General features: G+C 51.9%; 1 protein-coding gene across 1 annotated transcript in view; it reads left to right on the forward strand.

Moving 5' to 3' along the window:
* The window catches only part of KCNK1 (potassium two pore domain channel subfamily K member 1), a 36,554-nt gene extending 26,048 nt beyond the window's left edge, over nt 1-10,506 (forward strand). Inside the window, exons 2-3 of the mRNA XM_037136759.2 lie at nt 7,070-7,465; nt 9,302-10,506. Of these exons, the coding sequence (XP_036992654.2) occupies nt 7,070-7,465; nt 9,302-9,561 (656 nt within the window). The 3' untranslated portion in view covers nt 9,562-10,506. The remainder of the gene's footprint in view (nt 1-7,069; nt 7,466-9,301) is intronic.
* The last annotated feature ends 529 nt before the right edge of the window (nt 10,507-11,035 follow it).

An 11,035-nucleotide genomic window follows, 5' to 3' on the forward strand; every position in this document is an offset into this window, starting at 1 on the left:
ACAGCAACCCTGTGCTTTGCAGGCTGGTGCTCGCTCAGTCCACTGAGCCACACCAACCAGGGCCTGATTTTTTCCATAGGAATATGTACATATAACTGTGACAATGAGCAAAACACACCCTTGCCTGACTGTCGGCTGTACTTGTACTACTTAGCATGTGATACCTTCCTGAACATGCGATTCCGTTGTAACCGACCCGTGCGAGTGGCCCTGTGGGCACCCGGCAAGGTCAGGCCCCTGCCCAGGACGGAGGACCTGATGCCGGCTGCCAGTCCGGTACTCGGCAGCACCGGGGGAGTGGCAGAAGGGACGGTGGAGCGTTTGACAAAGTCGTTCAGCGTACTTGCATCAGGATTTCGGTCTTAGGGAGTAGGGCTTCTTTAGGCGGTGCTGGCTCCTGCAGCGGCGCAGCGGCTGTGAGAAGACCTCGCACAGGGGACACGCGCCTCAGAGACGGGCTGAGAAATGGCCGTGACAATCTGGAGGGCGGCCCCGTAGCGGAAGGCTGCACTGCAGCTGGGACTCCAGAGCGAACATCCACCCTTTACGAGTCAAACGGTGGCCCTGAGCCCTGTGGCCGGGTCGGCCGGGCGTCGTCCTGCAAAGTGGAAGGCCAGTTTGAGTCCGGGTCAGGGCACCTGCCCGGGTGCGGGTCAGCCCCCACTGGGCACGTGCGAGGGGCAGCGGGCACTGTTTCTCTCCCTCTCTTTGTCCCTCTCGGCCCCTCTCTCAAAGATAAAGGAATAAAATCTCTTAAAAGTTGAGTAGTAAAGAGTGCCAGGGAAAGGAAAGCATGTAGAAATGAAATGATAGGGATCGATTAGAGGTAAGTATGACTAGTATTACTGGAATAAGCACGTTTTAGAGTCCCCAACAATTGCCCATCTTAGAAAACAAAGAGTTCATAGTAGGACTTCCTGAATTGGCCAGATTGCTTCCTGAATGTTAAAACTAGAAAGTTAAACATTTTTAACTGGATAACCTATGACGAACAGGCAGGCAGGAAGCCATGAAAAAACTAGACGTTGAGTCAGAATCGTGGGCACAGATGGAGCTGTTTGGGTGTAAAAGGTCGTGAGCGGAGTCCAGAGAGGCGACAGAGAATGGCCATGTGGTCCACGAGCCCTTTGTTAAATAAACAAATGCTGTACGCACCGCTTTTTTATGTGTTTTCTAACAGTTTTAAGTGAGGAGACCTGGCAACAGGACCTGAGGGAAGGTGTGAGTGAGAACCTGTGAATCAGGGCTCTCAACCTGGAGGTCACGGCACCACCCACCCTGCCAGAAGCAGGTGCTGCCTCTGCAGGTCCCCCTCCCCCAAGCACCACCAGGGACTGTGCCTGAGCCGTGGGCGTGGCCTCCTGCCGGAGCCAGGCAGGGTGCCAGGATCAGCGGACTCTGACTTAGGTTTCTGAGAACGAGCTCTCCTTTGAATTGGAAGGCGGTGCAGCCCCGGAGGCTGGAAGGGAACAGCAGACAGGTGACTCATTGTCAGGGACGCAGTGACCTGTGAGGCAGCTTTTGACTTGTGTCGCTCACAGAGAGAAACTGGAAACACCTGAAATGTCCACCCACTGGGGGTGGGGAGATGAGGTGGGGGGCCTGCCTAGCGTCCGACACAGCGTTTAAAGGTCTCCATGCGTCCCGGGACAATGAGAGAGTAACAATAATGGGGAATAGCACCATTTACGATGAACACAAACTAAAACAGTTTTTCTAGGAATATACATAAGTGCTTAGAAAAACTTCAGGAGCTTTTGGCTCTAAACTCCTAACCATGACCTCTAGAGAGAACCGGGGAGAAGGTGGGTGGTAGGGGAGACTCGTTTCATCATATGCTTTGGAAGTTAGTTTTACAATGAAAATTCTGTACTTGTGTATTGAGTCACTGATAATTTTTACAACGAACCATTTTTTAAAATTTTCATTGACTGGTTTTAGAGAGAGAGGATAGGAGAAAGAGAGAAAGGGAGAGAGGCACCGACTCGTTGTTCCACTTGGATGCATTCACTGGTTCATTCTTGTCTGTGCCCTCACCGGGGACTGAACCTGCAACTTCGGCATATCAGGATGACGCTCTAAGCAACTGAGCTGCCAGCAAGGGCCGTGCACACTTCCCATTTCACTGTGACCATAGAGCCAGTCGTCCGGGCCACCGGCCGTCGGACCTCCCTGGCCCGGTGCTTCTGCAGCTGTGTGCGTACAGGGAAGGACAGGTGTGGAGTCCCTGCCCTGCGAGTCAGCTGGACAGGAGGACAAGTGTTTTATTGGACTCTCTTCTGTACTTAGATCACCGACATTGTCACTGCCACTGAAAGTCTGCTTTCCATGGTCGCCACTAAGGTGTCAGGATGTCCTGACTTTCAGTCGTAATTCAGGACAGTGCCCTGTCCTCGTCGTCACCGAGGGCCCTGCCATTTACCAGTCATCCGTCTGTGTGGCTGCGGACAGGGGAGGATGGCGGAGCCCCCGCGCGTGTGCCCCGACTCCCAGGCCCTCGGTGGGTTTGTGCTGGCCTCCCTCCCACACCCGTAGAGTGACCTGGCACCGCTGGGTGACGGCCACACAGCCCTCTGTCCGTCTGCAAGCACTGTTTCCCTGTGTCCCCTCCTGTCCTCTCGTTCTTGTCCCCTCCTGAGACTCACTGTCTCAACTCAGCTCCACGGAGCCACAGGGCAAACGCGGTTGCTCGTCTCTGAGTGGCGGCCAGCGCCATCACCTCGCCACCACGAGCTCCTGAGGTGTGACATCAGGGGGCTTCGTCAACCTCCGCCTCGCCTAACACACCTGGGTGGGCACAGCAGACAGATGACGGGCTCCAGCTATTTTATGACTTTGAGCAAGTCTTCCAAGCTCCTGGAAACCAGTGTTCTCACCTGTGAAGTAGAAGTAAGAACTAGGATGGACTCTGGTGAAGATTCACAGTCCTGTGAACACTCAGACTCTGACGCCGGCCGGCAGCGCACAGGGACAGTTCTACTGGGTGTGCAGAGCCCCCCTGCCATCTTTGTACAGCCTATGCTATCGTTCCTGATCACTCGTCCACCGTGCTCACAGCGCCGAATCGGGACATTCCCGCTGCAGAGAGTGTGCAGTGCTCTGCCCCTGGCGTTCAGGCCATTTGCTGGGACCCCCAGTTTTTAAATGCAGAAGGGCCTCTGTCTTTGGAAGTGAGCAGGTGCCACCTGTGTAAGGTGGCGGCCAGGAGAAGTACAGACCACGTGCATGTCTGCGACTTCCTGCACCCGGTGCCGCCCGCCATCCGTGCCTCCTTCTCACGTGTACTCGGTGTCCCTCGCACTCACAGCCTTGGCCAGCACTTCCCTCTCTGGCGAACAAACTTCCTTTTGTAAGCCAAGGAACAGAAGCGGCATGTGTGTTCCTTGTCATGTCGGTGACACGGATGGGTGGGGCGAGCAGAGTGGTCCATCTGTGGGCCTTTGAGAAGTATTTCCATGGAAAAGAATTCGGAAGACCTGTCGTACACAAAGTATCTGGAAGTTAAGTTTTTTTAACTGTGGGCAGAAAAGCTATTTCAAGCAAAAGATAAAAGTTGCAGAAAAAGTCAGCTGGACATGATGCCTAGTCATTGCCATGCCCTGAATTTCTAGCCCTGTTGAATTCGAAGTCACTCACGGCCCCAGTGCGACACTGACCCTGCGTTGGAGGGCGCTGTGGCCGGAGCCTGGAGAGAGCTGTCGTCTCCCTGTCGGAGGGCTCACGGTCTGGGGGGGAAGAGAGGGAGCAATTTCAAGTCCAGGATTGCAAACCAAAGTTGGTTCTACAGGAGAGAGACATTGAAGCTCATTTCGGTAACTCCAGTGGGGTTGATGTCAGAGGTTGGCATTCTTCTTTTGCTGCTTTTTGTTTTTTTACCATGTATCAAGTTAACTGAAGGAAAATGTATACGTCGGGCCTACCCATCCTCCTAGACAATGTAAATGAGAACGTCTGTTACGTGGGCGGGGTCACGGCGGGCGGGGGCCAGTGGCCGCCTCTCAGAAGAGCATGTAGGCCGAAGAGAGACACTGTGCATCAGAGCCTTGCTCTGAAGTGCTGAACGGGGGCCCAGAGGTTTCTCAGGAGGACTCGCAGGTCGGACAAGCCGGCAGTCAGCTGGCAGGGTGTCAAGAAACCACCTTTCTTAGGAGACTGTCATGACTGTGGGCGCATCACACAGGAATTCCAGTGTGCCCCGTGGGTGCGGGGTCAACAGGAAACCCAGCCGGGGTGCAGTTGGACGCAGGAGTACCCGGGTGTTTGTACGTGGGACTGTCATCTCAGGACAATGCGTTATCAAGCCCATTTTTTTCAGGAGACTTTGTTGTGTTCAGTCTTTGGGGCCCCCAAATTATATGACTAGTCTTTGGAAAAATTATATGTAGGGTTATTAACATTTTGCTAATTCCTTCATGGTTTGTGATAGATATTAGCACGATTATAAGGCTTTTAAATGTAAGCTTTGCTTTGTGACACAGGTGGCAAACACCGGCCTGGCACCTTGTTTCTGCCCGGCAGCACCGAGTTCCCTGCCCCTAGTTAAGGAGCAGTTACATTTACACAGTCCCCAAATTATTTCGGCCCTTCCGAGGCAACCTCGAGGGTGATGTGGCCCCCAGTGATGTGACCCTCGCTTTATGATTTATCTGGGGTTTCAACCGACTGCACTTGAGTAAATTCTTCACCCCTCACTAACCTCCCGAATCACTGAGGTCCTCACCCAAGCACAGCGTGGTCTGCTGCGGAGGAAGGCCCAGCGCCTGCCCTGTGTAGAGAGGGAGGTCGTGCCTCGGGGCGGCACGGAAGGTGTGGGGATGCAAAAGTGACCAGTGACCAGAGTGGATCAAAGTGGACACGTACTTTCCATTCACAATACCGTGCACACAGGCGTCGGGGGGAAGTGGTTCTCAGTAAAGATGTGCATGTTGGTGGCCTGGATCCCTCGGTGGGAACGTGTTCCCGGCACAGCGCCGTTACAGCCGGAGATGGGCTGTGGGGTCTCGCAAGGACACTCTCTGGTGCCTGGAGAGAGCACTGTAGTGAATGTAGTGAACAGAGATTTCGTTCATTGTACTAAAAAGAGCTATCGTCATTTGAGAGTAAAAATCATACCCTAAGATATTTTAAAACTACACATTTATTTACTTACTACTGGAATGAAAATCACGTCATTTATTGGAACAGAGGATCCGCGAGATAGGCTGGGTTGCCATCAGTGTGTTATATATACTCTGAGGAAAGATCACATAAAAGTGCTATAAAGAAGCATTATAAAACCGTGATTTAAAGGCTTTCACCCGCAGCACTGGTTCAGCCAATCTCGTCCCCCTACAAAGTTTTGCTGAAGTGGAGTCCTCTACCCCTAGCCCTCCTCCCCCAGCTTCCGCCTGAGTGTCCTGGTCACAGTCTCCTGAGCGGATTGGGGAATCGCCTTCCACTTGCCTTTGTTACAGTGAAATAACTTCCACTTTTGGGTTCTGTTTCCACGCATCTCTGACCGGTAGAACAGTCGTCCCCAATGACTGGGATGGATCGGAGCTCCGATTAGCCAGTCCTCTGTGGCGTGAGCTGCGTCACTCAGCTAGCGGTCGCTGTCCTCGGTCCCGTGGTTCCCTCAGTAGTACACACTGGGCTTAATCCTGCTAACCGTCCTCGTGCATCTGCCCGCAGGCCTCCCCTGCCCCCCCCCCGCTGTCACTCTGGGCCCTGCAATGAGCCCTGCGCCCCCCATGACCACGCTGCAGTCCTGGCAGGAGCCCAGGAGCAGAAGGGTGTTGTCAGGACCCCATGGACTCAGGGACTAGGGGGGTCTGAGCTCTGGAATCTCTTCATGGAGAAATGCACGTGTGTTTAGATGTACACATTGCACACGGTTTCAGGGTGCTCCTGGGCTCCCCATGACTCGTTTGCCACCCTCCTGCCTCCTGGGACACAGATGGGATGGGCCGCCCTGACCGCCTTGCTGACGCTGTGCACGCAGGAACTGGGCAAGACGTGTGACCACCCGGGCCTCCCCCAGGGGTTGTAATGAAGCAGAGACTTTGGGCATCTGAAGCTGAATATTTTTCAGTCATTTCTTTTTAAGCAGGACAGATATATTTTATAAGTCAGACTTTGAAACCACCTTTCCACTGTAATTGCAGATGTGAGAATTTTTCAGAATCCAATTTCACATGCAAAAAAATGCACTTAGTTGTTTTTTTCCTGAACAGACTTGTTCACACGTGTCAGTCCTTCCGGGATGAAGTGCTGGAGAGACTCTTTAAGTCGGCCACTGGGCCCACGCCCTGCAGGCGCTCTCTGGTCTGCGGTGCAGGGAGTGGTCGGACTTGGGAGTGGCCCGGTCCTGGTGGGAAGTGAAACGCGTGTTTGCAGCGGCCATTGGCCGTAGCGGGTGTGCGTTTTTATGTTTGTATTGTGGAAGCGATGGCATCCTGCAACCGATGGAAATGACAGGAAGGGAAAGATGGTGTCCTGACTGTGCCATTTAGCCAGATAACAGAGTGAAGTACTTTTAAAGGAGTGCCTGGGGCTGTGAGGTGCTGTGCTTTAGTCTTCCTTTTCTCCCCCTTGTTTGAGGTCTGCGTCTGCCTGACCTCCCTCCTGCTGGCAGCCAGGCCTCAGCCCCCCACCTCCACCCGGAGCAGTCTCTGCTAGCATCTGGGGTGAGCAGCCTGTTTTGGATGCAAGTGTAGCGTGGCACTTGGACACTAAGAAGGATCCTGGGGGGAGGGGGGGAGGGGGGTTGCTGCAGCCTGGAGAAGTAGGTGTCCCGTGATGCGTTCTCCCTGGTGGGGCCCTCAGTCAGCACTCAGAACTGCTGGACAATGAACTGGAAGCCAGACTCCTCTGTGCTGCAAAGAGCTGCTAAGATTTTACAGGCCACTTCCCGTAGTGGCAGCTTCCCAACGGCACAGCCTCCGACGTGGAATTCGCTGTGATAACAGTTACAGTGAACCTCTGCGGCGTCAGACAGGACGCCTGGCCCACCTAATTCCAAAGAACAGAGACGGGCAGCAGGTGTGTCTTACTTAAAAGTGCCCCCCCCCACCCCTTGCTCTCTCCACAGGTTATGGCCACACGGTGCCCTTGTCGGACGGGGGAAAGGCCTTCTGCATCATCTACTCCGTCATCGGCATCCCTTTCACCCTGCTCTTCCTGACGGCCGTGGTCCAGCGCGTCACCGTGCACGTCACCCGCAGGCCAGTCCTCTACTTCCACATCCGCTGGGGCTTCTCCAAGCAGGCTGTGGCCATCGTGCACGCGGTGCTGCTCGGGCTCATCACCGTGTCCTGCTTCTTTTTCATCCCGGCGGCCGTGTTCTCTGTCCTGGAGGACGACTGGAACTTCCTGGAGTCCTTTTACTTCTGCTTCATCTCCCTGAGCACCATCGGCCTGGGGGATTATGTCCCCGGAGAAGGCTACAACCAGAAATTCCGAGAGCTCTACAAGATCGGGATCACGTGTGAGTACCGGGTCCTGCCTCCACTCCCTGCTCTCTGGTGTGCATAGAACATTGTAAATAACCGCAGTAAATATTTCTGTGTGTGTACACCTTTCTACTTCGATACTTCTCCAAGAAGTGGGATTTCTGGCTCCAAGTGAATGTGCCTTTTGGTGACTCACAGGACAAACTGACCCAGGGCCTTCCCATAACATCACAAGTTCCCAGGACTCCAGAACTCTCTACCCGTAGCAGGCTGGGTGCTCCAGGCGTGGGGCTGGCCTGATGGCATTCTGGGAGCCCTGTGGTACATGTCACTGCACCGATGAACATCATCTCAGCTTTCATTCCATATGTTAGGTAAAGTGTTACCTCCTTTTTTGTTTTAATTTTTTCACAACTTAGGGAAGTTGAGTACATTTCTATAAAATGTTTGCTCGCTCTATTTTTCTCGTGTTAATTCTGGTCTTACCAACTTTGCCCATTCATGTAACTTCCTCAGTTTGTCACATAACACTGAATCCTTGCAGAACATTTAAGACTTGTAAGGTAGAGCGTGGGTTTGTTAGTCCGTCTACCTGGCTGTCCCCAGAGGCATGTTATTTGTGGGTAGGAGACACTCCTCCGCTTCTGCCTGAAACCCCACAGGTGTTTTCGGCAGCAGTTAAGAGTTGGACTAAATAATGGATGAAAGAAAAGGAGGGGACTTGCCAACTAGTTTGATTAACAGTGTTTTTGCTATTTCTAAAATATGGTGCATGATCAGCCCAGGCTGATGTGGCTCACTTGATTGAGCACGCGCCTGCAAACCAAACAACGGCGGTGCGATTCCCAGTCAGGGCACATGCCTGGGTTTCAGGCCAGTTCCCAGCAGGGGACACACGAGAGGCAACCACACATTGATATTTTTCTCCCTCTCTCCTTCCCTTCCCCTCTAAAGATAAATGAATAAATAAATAAAATCTTTTTAAAAAGTTTTAAAATATGGCATATAATCAAGACCTAATAAATAGCCAAATTCAGAAGGTACTAGGACTGTTACTTTACATTCTCAAGATAATCATTCTGCTTATTCCTAGTGAGCTGCCGGCTCTAGCTTTTCTAGTCCATTTGTTTTCTTGAAAATCTCCAACACTGTACCCCTGGGGCATGAAATTGGGTGTTTTGTTCTTAGAGTTGTCATTTTCTGTTCCTTTTCCGGGATGCATTTTTTTTCTGAAAACTGATTTTAAATGTGTTGAAATTGACTGAAAGTGACCTGTTTCCTGTCCCAGATTTCAAGGAATACCAGTTTACCTAGAGCAACAAGTTGTCTTGTATTTCCGGAGGAAGAAGCTGGTAGAGTCAGTCAGTGAATGGGCCACGTGCCCCCAGAATTAAAGGCAGAAAAGACGGTCACGTGACGAACGGACGGTGGTGGGAGGGTGACTAGCCGTGCACAGAGCTGTGTAATACTGCGTCCGTTCTGAAAGGAGTCAGCATCGGTTAAACCGTTGTTTCTGGCGCTGAACTTCTCGTTCTGTGGCAGGGTAAGGGTGGGGGTACTGAGCGCCTCCAAGGTGGCCAGCTTTGTGTGAGTGCTTGTGATACATCAGCACTCTTGTGAATGTCGCCGGCGTTTTGAGAGCCACTGCTCACACATGGGGGGCCGAGAGCCCCCCCCTTCCCCGGAGGCAGATTTTGTGGAAGTCAGTCCTCAGTTTTCTCTGGGTCCCTCCTCTTTGAGCTCTGGAATCCAGGGTGTTCTTAGAAGTTAGAGACATGGCGGTGAGTGTGTTGGTCCATCCCCCGACCCTTGGCGGCGTGACTCGGTTTACCCCGGCGGGACCCACTGACACACATGTTCCTCTCCCACAGGCTACCTGCTGCTCGGCCTCATTGCCATGTTGGTCGTGCTGGAAACCTTCTGTGAACTCCACGAGCTGAAAAAATTCAGAAAAATGTTCTACGTGAAGAAGGACAAGGACGAGGACCAAGCGTACATCATGGAGCACGACCAGCTGTCCTTCTCCTCTGTTGCAGACCAGGCAGCCAGCCCGAAAGAGGAACAGAAGCAGGACGAGCCCTTTGTGACGCCTCCCTCGCCTGCCCACGCCGACGGCTCCCCAAACCACTGAGCTCGCACAGGGCTTTGTCCTGGGCGCCAGGCCAGGCCCGGAGCAAAGGGCTTTGCTTTGGTCATGTTTATGACCATGTGAAAGCCAACATGATATTTTAACAAGTATCTACTGTTTGTAATGCTAAAATCAAAACAAATGAAACAAAGAAAGCTTTTACTCTGGAGGACTGGAATATCTGAGGAAATGAGATATGTACCTGTAATTCATAGGCAACAGAATTACCTAGACTTACTGTTAGGTGAAGACTATTGGAGGTGGTGTGTTGGTATGGATAGAAGCAGATTTTATACTTTAAATCAGGGGCTTCGGGTTTGCATTGAAATCTTTTAGCTGGTGGCTAAATAGCAACATTTACATTGAAAAGCATAGAGATCTGTTTTATAAGTAAGTTTATGTGTACTGGTTTGCATGCATCCATCCAAAGGATTATTTTTGTAGCACCTAAGTTAAACCTACTGTTTATAATGAATAGGTCACCATTAACTGTGTACATATGAAATATAAATATGTTTATATCCTGTACATACAGTTCAGGCCACCAGATCTCAGCAAACTTCTTAACCCAAGATTATAGATATTTTTTCTCTTGATTTCTCTTTATACTAAAGAATCGAGAGTTGCTACAGTAAATAAGAGGTATAATGTAGTGAGGAGCAAATGCCTATATAGTATTCTGCTACAATAAATGTTTCTACCCTCTTGCAATAAGTAGTGTGATGTCAGATGTCTCAGAGGTCTGTGAGCATTTGTCTGGAGGCGGACACGGCCTGTGGAGTATGGTTTGTAAACTGGGTTGCGGTGGTTGCTTTGAAGGTACGTTGTGATTTGCAGTCACCGCAACTACAGAGCTGAATGTGACCATGGAAGCCCCAGATGAAGAGACTGTCAAATTTACCTGAGAATTTTTAAATTTATAAGTGGAAATAAATAAAAATTATAGCTGGTTGCAATCTTACATTTTAATATTTCAAGAAAAGTTCTCCTCCAGGTAGGTTACATGTATGAACGCCTTTGTAGAAACCATGAAGGCGACGTGTCAGTGATGTGCCAGGACACGGTCGGGAGAGAAAATCAGACAGACCTTGGGACCCTGTGTGATAAGGGATGCCCAGTGACCCGCTGACCGCACCTCACCTCCCACGGGAGCCGCCCAACAGGTGGGGCACAAGGTGGTGCTGGAACTGGCCGCCGCCTCTGATCCGAGCTGGCAGCACGGCCTCCCCTTGGGGAGCTCACTCAGAACCTGTGCTGCATCGTCACATGCCACCCTGGGCACGGGTCCCCAGCCCTGCCTTGTCACTGCTGATTCAGCCTCTAGACACCGGATCCCCTGCCTGACAGCAGGGCCCTTCTTAGTTGTATAAAATGCCGTCTTGTGTGAGCAGCAAAAGCAGGTCAGGCCCTCCTGGCTCTGCAGCCCCGCGCCGCTCCCTGCTCCAGTGTGAGTCCTCAGCAGGGCCCCCCCAGGGGG

Source organism: Artibeus jamaicensis, unplaced genomic scaffold, assembly GCF_021234435.1.
Source record: "Artibeus jamaicensis isolate MK-2021 breed Jamaican fruit bat unplaced genomic scaffold, CSHL_Jam_final contig_473, whole genome shotgun sequence".
In the NCBI taxonomy this organism is placed as follows: Eukaryota; Metazoa; Chordata; class Mammalia; order Chiroptera; family Phyllostomidae; genus Artibeus; species Artibeus jamaicensis.